Source organism: Camellia sinensis, chromosome 12, assembly GCF_055761805.1.
Source record: "Camellia sinensis isolate YWXY chromosome 12, ASM5576180v1, whole genome shotgun sequence".
In the NCBI taxonomy this organism is placed as follows: domain Eukaryota; kingdom Viridiplantae; phylum Streptophyta; class Magnoliopsida; order Ericales; family Theaceae; genus Camellia; species Camellia sinensis.
Window position 1 is genome coordinate 46,519,687 of NC_138972.1, and position 24,727 is coordinate 46,544,413.

Here is a 24,727-nt window from a genome sequence, read left to right on the forward strand (position 1 = left end):
CAATGTATTCACCACCATTGTCTGATCGGATGCACTTCAATTTCTGCCATGTTTCTCTTTCAACCATGGCCTGAAAATGCTTAAATATTTCTAGAACTTGATCTTTAGTTTTTAGTAGAAAAGCCCAAACTTTTCTTGAATAATCATCAATGAAAGTAACAAAATAAAGTGCACCACCATGTGTTCTAACTTTTAAAGGACCACAAACATCCGAATGAATCAACTCCAAAACATTTTCTTTTCTAGAAGCAACATTTTTATGAAAAGAAACTCTATGTTGTTTACCCGCCAAACAATGAACACAAGTTTTGAGATGAGTACCTTTCAAACCGGGTAGAAGCTCTTTCTTGAACAATACTTGCAGCCCCTTTTCGCTCATGTGGCCAAGCCGCTTGTGCCACAATTCGGTAGAAGTATCATCTTCAAGTGCATTGACAACACCTTTACAAATTTTTCCTTGCATCGAATAAAGTGTATGAGTCTTCTTGCACTTAGCCACCAACAAAGAACCTTTTGTGAGCTTCCATATTCCATCACCAAATTTGTTGTTGAAGCCTTCATCATCTAGCTTCCCAGTAGAGATCAAATTGAGGTGAATGTCGGGAACATGTCTCACATCTTTAAGCAACAACTTGCAGCCCAAATTTGTTTCCAAACAAACATCACCCATATCAATAATCTTGGACAAACCTTCATTACCCATTCGAACAAAACCATAATCTCCTTCGGTGTAGGTAGTGAAGAAATCAACTCGAGAAGTCACATGAAAAGAAGCACCGAAATTAATCACCCAATTGCTCTCTTGGCCCATAAAATTGATATAATCATCTTCACAAACAACCATGAGATCATCGATAGTAACTGTCGTTGTGTCTTCTTGCTTCTTATCTACACTTTTGTCAAGCTTTTTCTCCTTGTTCTTGAGCTTTCGGCATTCTCGCTTCATGTGCCATTTCTCATGGCAATAATAGCACTCAATGTTTTTCTTTGAAAAAGAACCATCTCTTGATTTGTCACGGCTTTGATCACGACCATGAGGAGCCTTACTCCTCCCCCTTGTTTTGCTTCGGCCTCTCACAACAAATGCTTCTGAATGAGAGGAACCCGCTGATTTTCTTCTAGTTTCTTCATTCAACAGGCTACTAGTGACTTAGCCCATTGTGACAACTCCATCGGGCGCCGAATTACTAACTGTCACAACCAAAGTCTCCCAACTTTCGGGTAAAGAACTAAGTAGCATCAAAGCCTGCAACTCATCATCAAAAATGATTTTCATAGAAGCAAGTTGGTTAACAATACTCTTTATTTCATTCAAATGTTCTGGAATGGGGCTGCCATCTTTATATTTTAAATTAACCAACTTACGAAACAGAAAGGCTTTATTTGTGGCTGATTTTCTGTCATAAAGACTCTCTAATTTTTTCTATAAATCATGTGCCAAAGTTTCAGTAGCAACATGATGAAACACACTGTCATCAATCCATTGACGGATAACACCAACGGCTTTTCGATTAAGCCTCTTCCACTCATCATCTTTCACACATTTGGGTTTGCCACTATCACCCTCAATAGGCCCATATAAATCTTTACAAAATAATAGGTCCTCCATTTTAGTTTTCCAAGTTACCCAATTGCTTCCATTGAAGCTAGACATGCGACCCACATTCCCCTCCATTGATTTACACAAATAAATAAACCCAAATTAACCGTAAGCTCTGATACCAGTTGTTAGGAAAAATATATAATTCCCTACAAGTAAATCAATCAATGAGAATAAAAACTAATGCGAAAAAATTAAATCAAAAGCAACACAAGAATTTTTACGTGGTTCCCTCAATGTGAGGTACGTCCACGGGATCGAAATCCGATTCCACTGTCAACCAAATAAGTTCCAAACGATTACAAACGAGACACGAATGGTCTCACAAAACCACCCTTAGGTGAATTCCAAATAATCACAAATAAATTAGAGGAAAGACCTCACCAAATAAATGAACAAAAATCTTCAGAACCAGAGTTGTAGAAGATCCAAAATAACGAACCAAATCAACACCGAAAACGAAGCAAAGAACCACCCAAATTAATTCCACTGTTCACACACCCAAAAAAATTGATTTCATCAAAGTGAAGTATGTCAAGCAGCTGTTCTCTTCACCTCGGGATGAGCAAAAAACAAAACTCTCAAATATTGTGAATTTAGGGTTTTTTTTTTTTATCAAAACCTTAGTTGTTTCCAAACTAAATTGGGTCTCCACAAATTAGATATAATATATTAAAATATATTATACCTAAACCAAACCAAATTAAAATTCTTTTTTCAAAATCAATTGAGTCCCACACTCCAATAAGGAGGTATACCCAACAGTTATCTCTGCATTTCAATTCCGCATCATCACCAAATAACACCAACTGAAACAACCTCACAACTATAAGCACCTTCTCTACTATATCATACATTATTATTACTCACTATCTGCCAAAATTATTGAAAAACAAAAGTCAGTAACTGCTTTAAGCAATATGTTAATATTCATTAATTAGGTCAAATTATATTGATAGTTCCTACATTTTATTGTTTGTGCCATTTTAGTTTGACAGTTTTAATTGGCTCAATTTTGACTATTAATTTTAAATTTTGCATCAATTTGGACAAATTGATAATGCCATAGGATTTTTAAGACAAAGTAAAAAATTCAAGATCAAAATTAATTTAATTGAAATTATATTAATTTCAATTGATTCATTGACATGATTTGAATTAGGATGTTCCTGGGTCAGTTTGACACTAAATTAGAATCAACCTAATCATGATTAGTTCCAAGTTTTTAGACTTAGAACCAAACCAATCATGCAATAGAACCAACACAAACCAATCCAATTTAGCTTGGGTTGAAATCACGGTTCCACTATATTAAAAATAATTAAGACAATCAATAATAAATAATTAAAATAAACACATCTTTAATATTTAAATATAGCACAAACAAAGAGAAAAATATTATTTAATGCAAACTAATATAAATTAAATCTAACCTAAGCTTAAACGTAACCAATATAAATAAAATTGCATAAACCTATACGTACCAATTGATATACTAATTAGTGTACTAACGGATGATATGTCATAGTTTTAACGGCATTGTGTCTTGTAGTTTGTATAGTGGGTGAAATCCATAATTTTAAAGTGGCAATGTCATAGCATATGTTGGTATATTAATTAGTATACTAATTGATGTATGTCGCACCACTCAATTAAATCTATTAATCCAACTATTACAAATTAAATCAATTGTGAATCTGACAACTTCTAGTACTTCAGTCACCTAATAATGCTTTTGTGGATAATTATTAGATGCAATCAAGTCCATATCGATAGACCAATTTAGGTGAAAACGTGTCCATATAAATATTTCTCAAAAAAACGTACATATAAAAACAAGTTCAGTTTTCAGGTTAGTTCGGCTTAAGTAAGGCCTAGGCTAAGAACCAAATCCAATTTTATCGGTTTGATTATTTGAAAACCTAGAACCAAACCAATGCACTTAAAAATCAACTCAACCCAATCCAACCCAAAAAAGCCGATTTGGTTTAGTTCTTCAGTTCGCTGGATAATTTGAACAACCTTAATTTGAATGATATGTATTTTGATTTTAAAAATAATATTAATAGAGGACTACTATAGATCACAATTTTTTTCTTCAAACTTTTTTATATCACCAAATTATATAACAAGATATTATTTACTTTTGCTAATTGCTTAATAATTTTTAACAAATAAGCAAACTAATTAGAAGTACCATGTAAAAAAGGATATAAAACAGTGACAAATAATCGATAATATGTAGCATTTCTCTAAAAATATATTAGGTATCTTTTAATTAATTAATTAGTGAGGGGAAGTCATGGGTATCCTATTTTATAGGACACGGGTAGTTAATGAGTCTGAAACTATCTCTGGTGTAAAAACAAAAACAATATTAATGAATGAGGAGGGAGATTGTTTATTTCAGAAGTGTTCCATTGTGAAGTGTATGAGGGTTGGTTCTCTTCAAAAAGGATCAATTCACTAAAAGAAATTAAGGTTTTAGAGAGCAAAGTTTAAGAATAAAATTATTTTTTAAGGAACAAATATTTTTGTTGCGAAAAGTATCATTATTATATTTTTAGTAAAGAAAATTAGACATTAGTGATGAATTATTATCTTTTTAGAACCAAGTTTTTTGTCTAAAAAAAAAAACTATTTTGAGACCAAATTATTTTGTCTCTAAAAGTTTATTTGTTAGTTACATTTTAAAAAATTTGTAGCTAAAAGCCTTATTTTTTAGTTTTCGGGACGATCTTTTAGTGACTATCCTCATGACGATAGAAATTAGTCTATAAATGTCTTTTGCAACAAAATTTTCACTTTTAGAGATTAAAACATTTGGTCTCTAAAATTTTTATATGTTGTAGTGATTAGAAATCTTGAGTATTTCTTCTCTAACTTTTGTTAATGAGAAGTGATGGTATTATAATTATAAAAGTTTATTTATTAGAGATTATAATCTCATCCAAAAAAAAATATAAAAGAAAACTATTAAATAAGTCTGATAATAAGTAACAAGGAACAAAGTTATTCACTTTGCTTGGTTCTCATTTTTTAAAAACAGTTTTCAAAAAATTCTACACTCTTATTTTCCGTGTTTTTTTGTTTTTACTGAATTTTTTTAATATTTTATGCAAATTTTTTACTTTTTAAACACACCTAACATTAATACACCTAAAAAGTAAAAAAATTGTAAAAAAAATCTTTTAAAAATTTACTAAATACCAAAAATACAAAAAAAAAATACAAGAATTTAGTACATTTTTCGTATTTTTATGTATTTCTTAATTTTTTAAAATATTTTTTCACAATTTTTTTACTTTTTAGACACATTTAAGTAAGGTGCATCTAAAAAAGTAAAAAAAAAATATTTAAAATTTTAAAAATATTCACTAAAAACAAAAAAACACGAAAATCAAAAAACTCAATTTTCAAAAAACTTAATTCAGAAAACTCAAACCAAACACAGTGATTATTGTGTTTCTCACAAAAACACAAATTACAAGAGCACTAATCACAATTATTATAAGAAAAAAACATGTAATAAATACTAATGTACAGACAAACACACTAAAAAAAAAAAAAAGTTGAAGGGGTTACACGTACCCCTCCTTGCACAAATCTTGATGATGAGAAATGTTAGGGATCATGAAAGATTTGTGACCCTTAAATTACCTTGATTAGGTGTGGTGTTTTATTTTAAGTGTAATCCAAATGTTACAAATCTTTCATGATTATTTTTATGAAAGACTTTTCATGACACCTAACATTACTGCTTGATGATACCTAGAGAACAAATAGAACAAAAATACCAGGAGAGACATCAAAACAAATTGGCACTTAGGAATTAATACAAATTTAGTAGTGAAATTTTGTTGGCCTACTTTTTCTTTATTTATGGGATGAGTATGGGGCGGAGATAGTGTAGTATGTCTGGAGAAAAGCCAAGACAAATAGACAAATTGCAGCGACGAAAGCAATGGCTGTCCATGGTCCGCTAAAATATTTGTTAACAAATTCGGCCATCCAAGTCTTGGCGGTGCTGTTATAGTGATCCTGAATCCTCTGCTTGACATCATCGTATCTGCCAATCCTATATCTAAAAATGGTAATCTCTTTGAAAACATTAGCCACTTCTTGATCACTGCCAAGATTGTTGAATAGTATATGCTTTGACCGCAACTCTTTCACATCATCCTGGTTGTCAATCATTGATTTCATGAAATCAATGTAATAGGTAATGGCAGAGTCCTTATGTCCAGTGCTTGAAACCATTTCATAAGCAAGCATGTTTGAGTAAAATCGTTTGGTCCCTTGACCAACTATGAAAGGATGAAGTTCAAGACGTCCATAGAAGCAACAAGATTTGAACTCAATAGCCTCACGAGATAAAGAACTGTTAGGCGTAAAGTATATCCCTTTTGCTTTGAGCTCAGTAACTGAACGAAATGAGTGAACATATTCCATCACGTTATACTTAGGTTTGGAATATTTGTTTTTCTTGACAAAACGGAATATCTTGAGGCACTTGCACTGGAATTTGACCTTCTTGAGAAAACAAAAAAAGTACGGAATGCAATCCTTAAGGCGCTGCTTACATTGGCATTTGTCTTTCTCCTTATTTGTGCCCATTTGAGATCCGAGTACGTGAACGGATTGGTTGAGATTGAGATACTTTGTCCGTAACAATTGAAGGAGATGAAACGATTCCCTGTCGGTTTCATTGACATTAACTTTCAACTTATTCTGCATATGTCTAGAGTCTGCAGAAATCAAATAATTCAAGACCATGTTGATGGATTTCATCCCCTCATCGTGGTCATCTTCTTTGAATTTCAAGCTCAAAAGCAACTCAAGAACTTGAAATGGGAGTTGATTCTCAACCAAGTTAAATATATCTTGAATTGTTGTAAACCAAAGATAAAGGCCTAGATGATTTTTAACATCATCATATTTTGATTTTCGATTGGCAAAAAGGGTGAAGTGGTCCTCAATTATAGCTAGAATGAAACAACCATCCAAGAGCATCATTTTTGCAAATTGCTCACGATTGTATTCATCGATTGAACGCTTAACATAGTAGCTTCTAGCATCATCAACAACCTTTTCAAGAATCATGCCGTAGACCTCATCCATGTTCTTGCCGCTATCTTGTAGAAACAGTGTTGCTACCATAGGCTTGATGTTCTCTACAAGCTGGAGATCCTCTTTGCCATGGTGGTATGGACCTATAGAAACCCTTTTTGGATCAAACATTCCCTTGTTATTTTCATGGTTTCTCATCATCGGTGGAACTCTCGGTATTCGAGGTGTGAACAACTCTTCTACCTTTATGATCGTTTCACTTTCACTTTTACTTTTACTTGGCTCTTGTCCATCATCGATTACCTTGATTTCCGGATTCACCTCTCTATTACTGGTCTCCTCCATTAAAAATCGCCTTCTCTTCCTTTTACCTGTTAGTACATTGCTCTATTATTAAACGACTCAAGTCTATCAAGTACTCAAGATTATTACCAATTATTCTTTTTTTTTTTCTTTTTTTTTTCAATAGATGAAAAGTAATTATAAATCTAACAAATGTTACATCATCAAACACTATTAGTTCATAATAGTTAAAAAAAAAAGTCAACAAAATTTGTCTAACAACTAATTACCAAACTCACTGAGTTCAAGCTCAACAATCACTATATTACTACTTACATGCAACTCTCATAATGCGGTCAAATAAACACTATCACAAAGGTATCAAAATCCTCTTCATAGGAATTGAGACCTTACACCACAAAGGATATTACACAATCACCAAGCCAAATTATCTAGATTATATATAAAAGTTCGAGGATCATATGTAATACTTAGGAATATAAAATATGATATAATATATTTAAGATATGAGATAAATTATAAATCGGGTGAAGCACCAATAAATTTCAAAATGTGATCATGTGAATTGTTTAGTCCTCTCTTTTTTCTTATGAACCCAAAGGTCCCATTAAAGTGAAAATTACACAAAAGGATAGTCATTTACACGTTTGAATTTAATTTTTTAGAGATAAAAGCGGCTTTCTCCAAATGTGAAATTACACATTTAGGCAATCCGCACTATAAAGCTTTTGGATTTTCCCTCTTCTACAACAAATCTCACATTACGAACAAAGACATAGCACTCCAATGTAACATCTTAATAACATAACACTCCAATGTAACAAACTAAAAAACTCATTAATTCACTTTTCGCAAATGTAACAACGTAACACTCTAATGTAACACACACACATACACAAAAAAAGTATATTTTTTTCCAAACGTAACACTCTAATTAATATAATCTCAAATGTAACACTCTAATGGAACACACAAAAATACTAAAAAATTCTTTAGTGCAGTTTTTCCAAATGTAACCCTCACAGTTTGAAATTATTCATTTGTCCAAATGTTACTAAGGAATTTTTGTACACTTTTTGGAATAATTTGAAGAATCTCACGTCCTTTTGGAATGTTTTGAAGAATCCCACATCCTTTTTTTAGAGTTTGTCACATTAGAGTGTTATATTAAAGAATTTTTTTTGGAGTGTTATATTAGAGTGTTACGTTGAGAAAAGTACATTAAGGAATTTTTTTGGAGTATTACATTTAAGTATTACAATTTGAAATTATACATTTTCCTAACACATACTAAAGAGTTTTTGTACTCTTTTTGAAATGTTTTCTAAATAAAAAAGATTCTCATATAAAAATTCATCTCAAACTTGATTCTCATATATTATGTATCTTACATTTCTAGTACAAAAGAAAAAAAGAAAGGAAATATAATAGAAATAAGGATATAACTGTAAATTTAATTTCTCAATAATATATTAAATCTATTTTTCCAAAATCAATGGAACTAATTGAGCTATAAGAAAAATTCTTGGAGCTAAACAGATTATCATTCCTTAAGAGGATATTTATAAATAAATTTTCCTTATATATATATATATATAATGGGATTCTTTTTGCTATATTTAGTTAGGATATGATATAATATAGAATAAAAAGACAATAATTATTTTTGATCGTTGGATGAAAACTAAATCTATATCTGATAGTGAGGGATATATAATACACCATTGGATTAGTATCGCATATTCCCCTCTTTTGAGAGAGATAATTTACGGACTGTCTATGTCCAAACTAAACAAACGCAAGATATAAAGAGACGAAAAAAAAAAAAATTATGAAATCCACCTCATATAATGTCCTTCTCACTTTATATCTACCCCTTATATCCCCTAAACCAACAAACAAGGCCTTAAATATTTGCACAAACTATTCTCAAAATTAAATCCACTTCCAACTACAGAAATAATTGCCCATGTGACTCTCATGTCATGTGTGATTTTTATTTTTTTATTTTTAGGGAAATAGAGGAATTTTCTAATTTACTGATATACTAAGCAACAACAGAGAATTGAAGTGAAGAAAAAGAAGCAGGGCATAAGAGCATCCGCATCAGCCGTGCTTATATCATATGGGGTGTGGCAGTTGAGAGGAAAATATCAGAATGGTTGCTGCAGTGCTTATACATAGTGTTTGTTTGTATTGATCTTTGAAAACAGAGGATAGTTTGTGTGGAAGCTTGAGCTCAAGGAGTGGGGTTTATGAATCTGTCCCTAGTTGTTTCCTGCTGCTAAAGTGCAGTATTAGACTTGGGGTGTTTATTTTGGTGTGTTCTGTTTTTTTACTGTTTTTTACTGTTCTTTGTTTCCTTTTCTTGGATGGTTGATTGGATCCTCGCCAATCTTGGGTGTTGTGCTAGTATATGATTGAGTTTCTTCTTTGGTGCCAACTTAATTGGGATTGTTGAGTGTAGTTATGATACTTGTCGCGCCTCCCCTCTTTATTGATGTAAGTTCTCCATTGTAATTTTTTTCTTCATCAATAAAGTTTCCCTTTCGTTGATAAAAAAAAAAAAAAAAGCATCCGCATCACCCTCAACAAATTTTGAGTCAAATTATAACCCAAAATTCACTTTTGTTATTTTAGCTAGTCACCTTGTTGTACTCACTGCATCAAACTCTTTATTCTTACTCAATCTTATTAAAATATTAATTTCTTATTGTATTTGTTATTCTTTATTTTTTTATTAAATTGATGAGGTGTCATCCAAATAATTCTAAAAAAGTATAAAATAAAAATAAAATAAAAAAGTTGTTGTTGACCGGTCGACCGGTTAGGCTAATTTTGGGTATTTTTTCTTCTTCTGCTACAGGCACTCACGGGACATCCGGTGGGATATCCGGGTGGATGACCGGTTTAAAGATTTTGGTCCAGTTTGCTCTAGCAAATATAATAAAAAAATCATATAACTAATGAATAGTGCCTCAACAAGGCAATGTACCAAATTTAACAAAAAGTTAATTTACAAAAAAATTATTGAACCTGATGGAGAAACAATTTTGTGATTTACTAGTTATATTTTACCTTTTTGTTATTTTGACTATACTGATGCGGATGCTTTAACGGAGCAGAACAAGGGAGGAGGTGGAGGATTGACTACTTGGAACCACTAGTCAATTAGGGCTATTCAAAATCTCAGATTAATGCATTTCTTGAACAAGCACCAAATCTGAAATAATATTTAAGTGCTACCAGTTGACTCGTGGCATATACCAAATAGAAAAAAAGTTTTTTATTTAGCCAAATTAGTTAAATTATTTATATGTATATTTATAGATACCTATATATAAAATTATTGGATTAATTATACTAACTTCCTCTTAAATTTATGACAATTACAGAAACTTCCCCTTAAATTTCTAAAATTACACTTACCACTCTACTGCTTTGGGACATTGTTTCAGATTCCCTAGGATGCTATGTTTTTGTCAATGACAATGAAAGGAGTTGATGAGATAGATATATAATTTTTTTCTTAATGCCCACTTTGCTCTTGTATAATTTTTTTTGTAGATATAAATATCTTTTGTATATATATATTATCTAATGTCTTGTACTTGGATTTTTATCAAAAAAATTTCTTTTTATTAATTAAAATAATAATTACTTCATTTCATGGGACTTAAAATTTGGTAATCAAAACAATGATTAAAGGACAAACCATATGTATAATGGATCAACAAAAATATTATAAGTGAATGATAATAAAACTTTATATTAAGAAAAGGGATACATGATTTGATTGGTTCTATCCACAAGAATATAGTGAATAAACAGTAAATTAGTCAAATAAGACGACTATAATACTCTAGACAAAATCTTTAATTTTACCGACATAAAAGTAAAAATAATATTAAAACATATAAACAAATATATTTTCTTGTATCCACATTTAATTAAAAGACTTGTTTTTTTTATATGAAAAGGATTTATGAGTAGTAATAAAATAAAATTTTTAATTTTATGCACAAATTTTAATTGAGAAGTTTTAAGTGATTGTTGTTTTGATGGACCTAATCACCTAAAAAATACACAAATGTTGTGAAATTTTAAGATTGTGTTTGGTAGAGCTTTCTAAAGATAATTTGAGAATAAGAGTTGTATTTTGAGTTTGTAAATTTTGGAATTATAATTTGAGTATGGAAAACTTGTTTGGTGAATGAGTTTTGAATCGAGTGGAAAATTTTTGATGTAGCATATGATGTTTGATACAAAAACTTACAACTTATAACCAAACACATAACTCAAAATTCTATTAAAGCTCATAATTTTTTTTTAAAAATTCGAAAATTATTTTTTTTGAATATATAAAAATTAACATGTGTCAATTGAAAAAAAAAAATTGCACTGTTTCAGTCAACGGTGGACGACCGGTTAGGCTAAATTTCAATTTTTTTTTTTTTCGAAAATCGCACTTTACACAAAGTTTTCTGTTTGTTGTGGAAATATAGTTGGAAAACTCTATCCAAACATGATATTAGAATGTATGGGTAGAATTATGATTTGAAATTCCTTCCAAACACAGCCTAAATCTCTCTATTTTTTCAATAAATTAATGTATAAATTATAATGTAGGGATATAGAGAGATGACCACCCTTTTTTATTTTTTTTTAAAAAAATGCTAGAGGGACGAGCTATATAATTTGGAAAAATAAAATAAAATACAAGTGCAGTAAAAGAAAGTTTTAAACATTAAAAGCTAGGTTATACTTGCATTCATAAAGTAGATTTAAAAATTGAAAAATAATAACAATAATTGTAATGATTGTTGAAAATAAACGAAACAAAATATAAGAAAAACAAAAGTGAGTGATTATAGAAAGATCAAATTCATTAGTCTTAAAAGATGAAATTTGGAACCATGATTAGTGTTAAAAAGAAAAAAAAAAAAAAAATCTCACAATATTTAGAAATATCACTAGATAAATGAGGGACAAAATGGTGAAAGCATCAAAAAAGTCAACTCTATCTTCAAAAACCTGATGGGAAATTTTTATAATTTTCATAAACTTCAAGGAAGGGGTAAGAGGAGCTAATTTGAGTCCGCTAAATTAATTAGGCTCAATAGGTCGAGATTGGCGGGTCCGAATTTATCGCAAGTTCAAGATTGGTGGGCCCGGATTAATCACCATCAAACGGGCCGAATCACTCTAAGCCTTGAAAGGGTTCGGATCCACGAACTTAGAGACTTACTCGGGCTCGGACTCGAAAGGGTTCGGATCCACGAACCTAGAGATCCAAAGCACTTGGCTTCGAACGGATTCAGACGCAATCTAGAAGCCGCTCCATTAATGAGTCCCAGAACACTTGCGGGCTCGGAGCTTTCCGGGATCTACGTACCAGAATCATGGACGTAATGGAGTTCGAACAAAGGACCCGATCCCGACGACGGTGAGTGGAGATAAATTCACTCTTCGGTTAAACTAGCCTATACCCGGGTCGAGGTGGCACGACTCCTCCATGAGACTCGGCAATATTTTGCGACAGGACGTTCTCTGGGACTACCCCTGACCCTTTGGGATGATTGGGGATCATTGGTTAGGTGTGGCTAAGAAGAAGGGTTCGCCGAGAGGTTGATCTCCTCTTTGGTGTTTTCCTCATCCTCGGAGAGATCACCTCCTCGGACAAGGTAGTTAGAGAGAATATTCCCCATGTGGGCTCCATCCTACATCATGAGGTGCCTATAAATAGCACCCATCCATAGCTTTACAAGTGATGGATTTTGGAGAGAAAACTCTTGGGAAAGAATTAATTTCCCTTCTCCATTATCAATCTTGAGAGTGAAAGTGGGAGATCGATGGGAGAGCCTTGTCATTATTCTCTCTCTAGCTACTTTGCCTTCTTCTTCACCCAATCTCTTATCTCCATCATCTCATTTACTCTTGTGTTCCTAAGTTGAAACTATTGAAGAATCTAAGCCTCTCATCATCTTCTAGGGAATTCGAAGTTGTTCTTCAAGGATCTTCGAAGATCTTCGAATTTTCTAACGACGTTCTTGAACCCTCTCATACATTTGGCGACTTCCCTGGGATGGCGGATTGGTTAATGGTTTCAATGAGATCTGGAACTCATACAATACCGGCAAAAATGGCAGATAATGAGACTCATCAACAAGGCTCTTCCAATGGTGGTGATGAAAGGACTCAAGTTCAAGACCCATCTCTTATCCTTGAAGCCATTCAAGGACTCTAACACACTCAACAGGAGATTCTCACGACCCTTCAAAATCTCACCCATACCATATTGGTGGTGGGTTCACATTTCGCATCACCGGCAACAAGTGGAGGTCAAATCGGCGCAGGTAAGCATCAACAACTTCATGGTGATGTTGGGAATGGCCAAAACCATCAAGATCCGCCCCAAATTCTCCCTGAAGTTGTACAAAATGGTGTGCAAAATCAAGTGCTAGGAAGAACAAGTCATGGCCAACCTGCGGCCCATGGAGGGCAAAATCACGCACCTGGAGGATTGAGCCATGGTCCAGCGGTGGTTAGAAGAGTTTTTGGCCCGACAAATGGTGTTCCAGTGGTTGTGGAAGTTCAAAGAAAGCCTACAGAAATTTCTCTACAAAATGGTGCTCTATCCATGCCTAATTTTGTTCCACCGATTGTAAATTCTACTCATGTACCAAGTGGGTCTCCTTTGGCTCCAATGCCGAGTTTGTAAGCCCAACCCGATATAGCCGTGGTGTACAATGGACTTTATGGGACCCAATGCAACGTCCCATCACCAAATGGCGGGTCCATAGGTGCCGATGGCCAATATCATCATGTGTCTTCACCGATGGTGAATTCTCAACACCCAAATGGCCAAGTTGCTCCAAGCTCAGTCTTCGGGTCTACAAGTCAGGTTCCGGGAATACCATCATCAAGTTCTCTCCCTCAACAATTTCTCACTTTCGGCGATGTGCAAGCCATGTTCGATCTCGAACGGGGCAAGAGGACTTTACCCTCTTTGTCTGATCCGGATGTCAAGCCACCATACCCTAGTGAGATGTTGAGTTATCCATACCCGAAGGGGTACACGGTGCCGAAGTTCATCAAATTCAATGGCAAGCAAGGAAATGCTCGAGAACATGTTGTTCGGTTCATCGAGACTTTGGGGATTCATGGTTCAAATCATGTCCTCCGACTGAGAGAATTCTCCGAGTCCCTCACCGACCGAGCATATAGTTGGTACGTTAACTTGGCCCCAAACTCTATTCGAAGTTGGGAGGAGATGGTCAACAAATTCCACGCCAAATTCTTTCAAGTGGTCGAGAAAGTGACCACGCTTACCCTGTGTAAGGAAAAGCAGCAGGAGGGTGAAGACATTCTCGAATATGTGAAGAGATTCCAAGACAAAGCCATGGACTGTCATGAGGCTGTGGAGAAAGGCTACTTGGTCCAAATCTGTGTTGAAGGGGCATTGAACGAGTACAAGATGCTTCTTGTTAATCAGATGCTACCCACCTTCTCGGCACTAATTGAAGCATCTCGGAACATCAACATACCTCAATCTCAGGAGACCGGGTTCGAGACTAGTTATAAACCCAGCTTCAAGTCATCCCGAGGACCTTCTGTCACTGCGGCTTCCGCGTCTTCTACCCGAAAGTCGCAAGGGTAGGAATTCAGAGGTCAGAAAAGGAAATACTACGAAGATGACACTCCTTTTCCGTGTAGTGTTGAGGAGGCGAAAGCCTTAGTTAAAGAATGGGTGGCAGACGGGGAATTGAAATTGCCTCGTATCGAAGAACTTTTGCCGAAGAAGGACCGCGAGGGCCCTAATTATTGTGTTTTCCACCGATCACTGGGACATCCTACAGAAAAGTGTCGGACGCTTAAGAAGATTTTTAGGAAGAAAGTCGAAGCAGATGAGTTAGAGTTTAAAAAACAGGGACCCCAGGATATCTTAGAAGACATAGCTATGATGGTTTATGACGGCTGCAGCCCGAGCAACTGGTGAAAGCTTTCCAAACGACCTTGTAACTCTATGGCCAAATGCCAACATTTCGTAGAAGAAGTATATCTATGACATTTACAATTTGTATTTACTGCATTGTCTAAGAATTTTCTATCTTTCTTTCTTATGTTATGAAGAAAGTTATTTCCGCCATATTATGTCTCTCCATTAGAAGTTATTTTCTCTATATTGTGTATCTTCATTGTGTTATGTTGCTTGAAACAGTTTTCAATTTTTGTTGCCCTTCGAAGAAGAAAGAGGAATAGTAGACTCGGTTACCAACCTGAAGGGACTTTTCTTGACGCAGTAGAAGTGTACTCCCACTCGGAGAGGGACAACCTTTGCTTCCATTAGTTGCCGAAATAGTATGTGCTTCCATTTGGACCTCCGAAAAGCAGCCATTGCTTCCATCAATGCCAGTTTCAAGGGTCTTCCGTGCTGAAGTAAAGTGTGTGCTCCCACTCAGACTTCCGAAGAATAGCCCTTCTTCCGTCAATGCAAGCTTCGAGGGTCTTCCTTGTTGAAGCAGAGTGTGTGCTCCCACACAGACTTTCGAAGAACAGACCTCACTTCCATCAGTGCGAGCCTCAAGGATCTTTCTTGTTGAAGTATAGTGTTTGCTCCCACTCAGGCTTTTGAAGAACAGACCTCACTTCTATCAATGCGAGCCTCAAGGATTTTTCTTGTTGAAGTAGAGTGTGTTCTTCTACTCAGACTTTCAAAGAGTGTCAAGGATCTTTCTTGTTGAAGTAGAGTGTGTGCTTCCACTCGGACTTCCGAAGAACATCCCTTACTTTCATCAGAGCAAGCTTCGAGGGTCTTTCTCGATTAAAGTAGAGTGTGTGTTCCTACTCAGACCTCCGAAGAGTAGCCATTGCTTCTATTAATGCAAGCTTTAAGGGTCTTTCTTGTTGAAGTAGAGTGTGTGCTCCCACTTGAACTTCCAAAGAATAGCCCTTTCTTCATCAGTACGAGCTTCGAGGATCTTTCTTGTCAAGGTAGAGTGAACTCCTACTCGAACTCTCGAGGGATAGCCTTTGCCTCTATTAGCTGCCGAAGTGCGCATCCACTCGGAATTCCAAGGGATAGCCTTGTTTCTGCTCGGACTTCTGAAAGACAGCCTTGCTTCCGCTCGGACTTCCGAGAAACAACTTTTACTTCTGTTGGTGCAACCTTGGTAGACTCGATTGCCTTTCAAAGGGATCTTTCTTACCGAAGTAGGGTGTGTGCTACTATTCGGATTCTTGAGGGACAGCCTCGGACTTCTGAGGGACAGCCTTGCTTCCGCTCGGACTTTCGAGAAACAATCTTTACTTCTATTGGTGCAGGCTTGGTAGACTCGATTGCCTTTCAAAAGGATTTTTCTTACCGAAGTAGGGTGTGTGCTGCTATTCGAACTCTTGAGGGACAGCCTCGGACTTCTGAGGGACAACCTTGTTTCCACTCGAACTTTCGAAAGACAATCTTTACTTTTGATTGGTGCAAGCATGGTAGACTTGGTTGCCTTCTAGAGGGATCTTTCTTGCTGAAGTAGGGTGTGTGCTACTTTTGAACTCCCGAGAGACAGTCTTGCTTCCGTTCGGACTTCCAAGGAACAGCCCTTGCCCTCATTAGTGCGGGTTTTGAAGGCACCGAGGTCGTGAAGTTTTTTTTACAAGAATTCATTTGCCTGAAATAGCAAAGCTAACAAACAAGACGAGCAATATCAATTTCAGATCATGATTCAGGCATTATCGGAATGGGGCAACATCAACAAATAATAATAGTCTATTTAAGCTACAACAATTCTACTCCTCCGAGCAAGTTCGTGAAAATGCAACAATCAAGGTATTGTCTCCCCAGGCCAGTTCCTCTCAAGCTAATATAAGGCAACAATGTTCAAACAAAATTTCGGCATCAACATTTTATTTCCTCGAGTGTCCACAAAATCAGCACACATCAATATATGGTCTTATTCTCTGTCACATTAGTTTATTCTTCCAAGCGAAACATTCACCGAATTTGGATATTGGGAATTCATTCATCAAGTATATAAAGCTTAATATCAGGTTTCACTATTCTCGGAGCCACAACAATCAATTATCCGACAAGAAGATTTATATACAATATGAGGGAATTACTCCCTCGGATTTCTTTTGCAACAACATTTATTTACTCTACAAATTTCAAGACGAGTAATAAAATTTTCAGTAGCAACACCAATCCCTCATTTGCCACATTAATACTACATCTATGTCAGATTTATCAACACAAGGTCAAGCTCCAAAACATATTTCAGGATTACATTTCCCTCACAAGTTCAAGATTCAGTAGCATGGATTTCAAGACAACAAAATCCAAATTTCTTCCATGGGATTAGCAAGGATTCAACATTGATTGTTCCCATATTCACAAACAAAAATCAAGTTCTCTTTATCAAGATGTGCAACACTTTTATGGGTTACTTATTCAGAAATTTATAAATCAGAGTTTATACAAATAAGAAATTCAAGAATGGGTTTCAATATATAGTTATTCACAGATTTGGATAAGCAAAAATATATGAAGCTAGCTAGGAGAGGGGTTGAACTAGCACAAACTGAAATCGGCAAGCTAAGGCCGATGCCGACCAAGAAAGACAGCAGGGGGCAGCATCGGAGAGAACTAAGGCCGAGATCCGTAGAACCAGCGCCAGGGACAGCCAAGACAAGTCGGCAGCAGTGCGTTTAGCTTAGACAAACAGTATGTGAGAAAGGTGCTAGACGGACCAACGACGCGTTTCAAGGGCAACGTGGTCGGCACTGGCAGGTCGCGTCTGACAGAAGCAGCGATGTCACAGGTGCTGGACATGAAGCGCACAAGCTGCGCGAGTTAGGTGGTCGCGTGCAAAGAGCAGTGTCGCGGCTGACTCTCGCGTAGGCCGACGACGGTGGTCTGCGTGGTCTTCGGTGATTGTCGCGTAAGTAATGTACGCGTGAGCTGACTGTATTCAGGATAGAGTGGACGACGACAGCCCCCGGAGTTACACAACGAGCAGTAAGCAAGCGATGGTGGCCCTGTGGGGTTACAGATTACATATTGTTCTTTGAAGAAGATGAAGTTTGGGTTGGTCTCTGTTTCGGAGAGAGAAACAGTGGGCTGAGAATAGGGTTTGGCCAAAAAAGAGATAAAGACAAAATTTATTTGGCCTAAAAAAAGGGTATGATTCTATAATCCCTAAGGTATTTTGAGAAACGTGGGCTTTGTTTGGGAAGTAGCTATTTTAGTTGGCTATTTTAAGTAAGTTAAAATTTTTATGTTTGAAAAGATGATTGGATTTTTTTATGATTGGATGTGATGTTTGTGAGAGAAAAAGTGAAATGATTATGAGTTTGATGTGATATTTTGTCTTATTAACTATTTTAGCCTATTTTATCTTTTTGTAATTTTTAACCTAAATTTAACTATTTTTTTTCTTCTCAAACATAGAGAGAGGGCTGAGAAACGTGGGCTTTATTTTATTTTTATTTGAAGCAAATAAAAAAAAAAAAAGGTACTATTTTGATCTGAGGGTCCTCAAATGTGCTAAGGGTGTGTGTATATATATATATATAATGTGTCCTCCGAATATTCTGAGGAATATGTGAATTTGAAATTGTATAAGTTTTTTAGAGAAAAGATAAAGTGAAGTTTGACTATAAAAAAAAGCTGCAGGTGTTTATCTCTTTAAGAATAGAAAAATGATTTATGATGAGTGCTTTATTTTTTTTTTCTTAGAGTGAAAAAAAAAGTATATATATATTTTCAGATGTAAAAAAAAAAAAAAAAAAAAAAAAAGAGTAAATTTTTTTTTAATTTTTTGCTTGTCAATTTTATCTGTAAATTATAGTGCGTCATCAACTTTATTCATAGGCTCTGTCGAGGCAACATATATATATATATATATTTTTGGAGACATGATGCGAAGCAGGGCCGAAGAAATGACAATATGCGTATCTGAGAAATTTAAAATTTCTCATATACGCAAGGGACAAATGTAAGAGGAGCTAATTTGAGTCTGCTAAATTAATTAGGCTTAATAGCCCGAGATTGGCGGGCCCGAATTTATCGCAAGTCTAAGATTGGTGGGCCCAGATTAATCACCATCAAACGGGCCGAATCACTCTAAGCCTCGAAAGGGTTCAGATCCATGAACTTAGAGACTTACTCAGGCTCAGACTCGAAAGGGTTCGGATCCACGAACTTAGAGATCCGAAGCACTTGGCTTCGAACGGATTCAGACGCAATCTAGAAGCCGCTCCATTAATGAGTCCTAGAACACTTGCGGGCTCGGAGCTTTCCGGGATCTACGTACCAGAATCATGGGCGTAATGGAGTTCGAACAAAGGACCCGATCCCGACGACGGTGAGTGGAGATAAATTCACTCTTCGGTTAAACTAGCCTATACCCGGGTCGAGGTGGCACGACTCCGGGGGGTCCATGAGACTCGGCAATATTTTGCGGCAGGACGTCCTCTGGAACCACCCCTGACCCTTTGGGATGATTGGGGATCATTGGTTTGGTGTGGCTAAGAAGAAGGGTTCGCCGAGAGGTTGATCTTCTCTTCGGGGTTTTCCTCATCCTCGGAGAGATCACCTCCTCGGACAAGGTAGTTAGAGAGAATATTCCCATGTGCCCATAGCTTTACAAGTGATGGATTTTGGAGAGAAAACTCTTGGGAAAGAATTAATTTCCCTTCTCGATTATCAACCTTGAGAGTGAAAGTGAGAGATCTATGGGAGAGTCTTGCCATTATTCTCTCTCTAGCTACTTTGTCTTCTTTTTCACCCAATCTCTTATCTCCATCATCTCCTTTACTCTTATGTTCCTAAGTTGAGACTATTGAAGAATCTAAGCATCTCATCATTTTCTAGAGAATTCAAAATTGTTCTTCAAGGATCTTCGAAAATCTTCGAATTTTCTAACGACGTTCTTGAACCCTCTCATACAGAAGGTTAGCATAATTTATCTAAAATTATTTAGAAAAATATATTTCGACATATATAATACAGAATAATAATTTTACCCTATGGTACTTAAAATGTATCTAAAATAAATGTATGTGATTGTTTTATAATTAATTCTTTGTGAACGGCTATGTGTACATATTAGAGGTGGACATGAGTCCGACAACTGGCTAATTTTTGCCTAAGGCAAACCCCACGAATTATTGGATTTGTGATTTTAAGCCCATAGGACCGGGTTGGATAAATATTTTAAGCCCAACTATAATATAGGTCAGGTTTGAGAAGACTCTTTCAAGCCAATTTGTCCATAAAATGTATTATACAATATATTATTGTTTAACTTTACTCTTTATAAGAAATTTTATAATTTGAACTACTACTAGCTTTAAATATGTTTAAAAGGCACCCAAAATTTTAAATTAATTATAGTTTTTAGTTAAATAGAAAAACAAAGGATTTATATTAAATAATATTCAAGTTATATTGGCCAGTTTGGAATTTTTATTTTGTTTATGGATGTACTTAATAGTAAAGTGTAGGCTTGATTTTGGGTTGGATAGGGCCAACCTTTTATTTTTAACACCAAAAACCAAGACTTTTATAGATGATAATTAGCATACATACATACGACATTACATCAAAGAAAGAAGGAGAAAGTGAAAAAAATATCAAATCATAACCACACGATTCCTACTAGGTTAGCATTGCAAAGAATGTCTAATCATTTGCTAGCACACCTCAAGTCTAATCATTTACTAGCACAACTCAAGGTTGATGAGAAACCTACCACAAACAACAAATCAAAACACCAAACTACCCAACAAGAACAGGACAGGCCAACATCATCTTATGATAGAAATAATAAGCTATACACTGTCAAATATGGAAGGTAGTTTAGCACTATCATCTTATAAAGGTGCAATTTCAGTAATAAATATATATATATATATATATATATCATTTTATATACATTAAATTATAATATAATAAACTAACAAGTAGTTTAATGACAGAAATAATAATTAAATTGGAGGAAAAGGTATTAATTTAAATTAAATAATAATTTAAATTATTTAAATTGATAATCTTAACATTATTATTATTTAAAATTGTTGCTTAAATAAATGTACATGTTAATTTAGTTCAATTATGGATATGTATATCAATATGTACAAACATATCTTGAAGCTTGGAGAACTAACAGTGAGTTAAGGATGTGAGGCTATAAACTGAAGGTAGGAAAAATACGACTACTTATAAGGCATTCCAATGGGAGCTGCTTCACCTCCGGTTCTCAGGATGATCCTTAATTGAAAGATATATTCCAAAATCGAATTAAGTCTGTATTACGGGACTAGAAAGCTGTTAAAAGAAGTCTTGGATGTGTGCAATACAGGACAATAAATTTAAGGGTAAACTATTAATAAATTTTAATAGTTGGACTTAATTGTTGTAAAGTTTTATTGAAAATAAGTCTTAATAAAATCGTCGTTAAAAATAATTTTTTTTGTGACGATTTTTGCATATGTCGCTAAAAATTAGTGATTTTTTTTGATAAGTTTTTAAATTCTTGCTAAAGTTTATAATTAGTGACATTTTTTGTGATAATTTTTAAACTATCGTTAAAAATCAACCATTAGTGACGTTTTGGCGGATGGATGATGGTCACAACATGAAACTTAAAACCATTGCATTCAATACTCATTTCACTTAACAACTCGTATTAAAATTTCATTAACACAAATCTATCTCTCTCTTAACAGTGAATCTAGACACCTAGAAATATGTCATCTAACAAATATGGAATGGCAAACAATGAAGAAACAACTATGTTAAAATATCAAGAAAACTTCTAACAAAATAAAATAAAAATTGTTAAATGAAATTGCATGCTTTAATATATTGGTTCACGTACCAAGTGTGAAGTGTCCCAAATTCGACAGCTAGCTAGTCACATTTCCTAATTGATTGCTGCGTCTGCTAGCTTGACACCAATATGCATGCATTGCACACTCATTGTACTCCAGGCTTTGAATTTGAGTTGGCGTAAAGTATTCAGTCTCCCAAAAAAATTTCCCTTCAAATCTTTATTCAAACGCAACCTAAAGTGTTGTAAACTTTAACCCTAAGTTTAGAATAAAGCAGGGGCGACCCCACTCATGGGGTGATGGGTCCCATCTACCCATCACCTTACAAGTTACAAAAAGTCTTATTTGTTTATTTATTTATTTTTTGGGTAAAATAATTTTTGATAACTAAAAGTGTGTTTGATAATGTATTTTAATACTTAAAATTGAATTGATTAAGTGATAATTAATTAAATTTACTTGATAATCACAATTGATATTACTTAAAAAATTAAGTACCTCTTAAAATATAAGGTAAAAACTTAAGTAACTTTTAAGTCATATCAAACTTAATTGATTCTGAGTGAATTTATAAAAACAAAATATAAGTATTGATATATACTATTATAAATTCACAACCACCACCACTACTGCCACCACCACCAATACCACCACCATCATGCCACCGCTACCACTACCACTATCACTACCACCACCATCATGCCACCGCCACCACGTCACTACCAACATCGCTGCCACTACTACTACTACCACCACCACCACAATTACTACCATCACTATTGTCATTATTACCATAAACACCACCATTATTTTACTATTATTACCATCACTACCACCATCACCACTTCCATCACCATAACCATCCCATCATCACCACCACCACTACCATCACCATAACCATCCTATGATCACCACCACCACAATATAAAAATTAAAATATACAATTTAAAAATAATAAACTCTAAGTTTAATCTTATACATATCAAACAATTTATTTTTAATTCAGTACTTAAATTTTTATCAAACAACTTTTCAGCTTAAAAAATTCAGCATTTAGTTTTTAATATTTAATTTTTAGTCCTCAATTTTCAGTTTTTAGCTTTATCAAACACCGCCTAATTGATTCTATTAAAAAAACTAAGGAACCTCATCCATTAGAAATCAAAACTCATTAACAACCTAATTTTTTTTCTATTACATTTCTCTTTTCAACACTCGCACCAAATAAGAGATCATGGATGATAGGACCTGTATATATAAAAGGACTTGTACGTCAATGGTTTAGGGTAGGGCACTATGTATATATAAAAGATATATTTGGCACTATTGACAGTAGGGTTATCATGTAATAATCAATATAAAAATAAATAAAAAATAACACAATGTCAAATACGATAGTAAAAGTTTTTGCTCAGATGATAATATTTTATTAGAAATTTATTTTACTTGAATGTGTAGAAATTCAAATGTTAATAAACTTAAATTTATTTTAAAAAATTTGTGAAACTTAAATTTTTTGAGTGACTCCATCTATAAATTTTTTTTTTTTAGGTCGCTGCTAGAACAATGTAGAGATCTTTATTCTTTAACCATATTGTGAGCTTAGAATAAAACATCTTTACTTTTGTGATGGCATTTTTGTTTCTTTCGATTTTGTCTTTTCAAGAAGTTCCAATCTTGTCTCCCACATATTTTGCTACAAGTCATAGAGAAATCTGTAATAGTCCATTACCAAGAAGCTTCTTGGTGTTTCTTGGGTTTATTGTTAGGCTTTTTTCCCTCCGTTTCGTGTTCATTTCCTTTTTTCTTTTTATTCTCTTTTGGCTTAGGCTGGTTTCTCACCATCCTTTGATTTGGTGTTAACATGTGGTTGGATTTATTTTTTAGTGGAAACCTATTTAGAATCGATTAGTTTGGTTTTGTTTTCACATTAGCCTTCTCTTTATTGGTGTACATGGTATGAAACAGAGTCTTAACCATTTGCAAAAATGAAACGAAAATGGAAAATACATCAGATTTGCAACGAAGCAAATAGACTCAAGTACACCTAGTGTGATCATCAATAAAAATCACATAACAGGGATGACTCGAAAAAGCAGGAATATGAGAGGGATCCTAAACATCAGAATGAATAAGGTCAAAACCATTAGGGGCACGTGTCATATGAGGTATATAAATAATACGGATAAGTTTAGACAACTCACAAATAACACAATCAAAATTAAAATCCTTGCAAGCTTTATTTAATAAAGGGAAAAGTTGACATAAATATTTAAAATTGACATGTCCTATACGAGCATGCCATAACTTTAAAGTTTGAACTGAAAAAACATAAGATATAGAAGCAAGCAAAATGGATAGCCGAAAACTAGCTAAAGTAGAAGAAGAATGCTGGTTTGGTGGATCCTCAAAGTAGTATAGCTCATCATGCTCATATCCCCTGCCAAAAAACCTCTTTGAACTCAGGTCTTGTAAAAGACAATAGGAGGGTAAGAAGATGACTGCACAATTAAAGGTTTTGGTAAAACAACTAACAAATAAGAGATTATAAGCAAAATTGCAAACATGCAACATGGAAGATAAAGTAATAACAGAAGATAAAGATATGACCCCCTAATGCTAGATAAAGGTGAAAGAACCATCAGCATGACACATAGATTGGGCAACAATAGTGGGTTCAAGAGAGGAAAGGAAAGAAAACTCAGCAGTCATATGATCATTAGCTTTGAATCCAGACCTCATAAAGGACTAGCAAACAGAACATGGAAAGCAGTAGAAGTACCTGTAGAAAGGGTGGCAGCAGAGGATGATGGACCATGAGAACTAGTGGTGAAAGACCCAAGCTATGCCTGAAACTGACCAATTTGAGTCTGTAACTGCGGTAAATTAAGGACACTAGGAGACCTAGAAATAAGAGCAGTGTCC

General features: G+C 34.6%; 1 protein-coding gene across 1 annotated transcript; it reads right to left on the reverse strand.

Moving 5' to 3' along the window:
- Positions 1-5,404: 5,404 nt before the first annotated feature.
- LOC114288771 (UPF0481 protein At3g47200-like) lies at positions 5,405-21,981 on the reverse strand. Its single transcript, XM_082898464.1, has 2 exons — positions 21,850-21,981; positions 5,405-7,041 (listed from the first exon to the last, which is right to left on the reverse strand). Exon 2 carries the CDS (start codon positions 7,013-7,015, stop codon positions 5,477-5,479), a length of 1,539 nt encoding a protein of 512 aa, XP_082754590.1. The 5' UTR covers positions 7,016-7,041; positions 21,850-21,981; the 3' UTR covers positions 5,405-5,476.
- Between the last annotated feature and the right edge of the window lie 2,746 nt (positions 21,982-24,727).

Excerpts from the sequence above, each read along its gene's own strand:
- LOC114288771 (XM_082898464.1), bottom strand. The coding sequence starts at position 7,015 with ATGGAGGAGACCAGTAATAGAGAGGTGAATCCGGAAATCAAGGTAATC.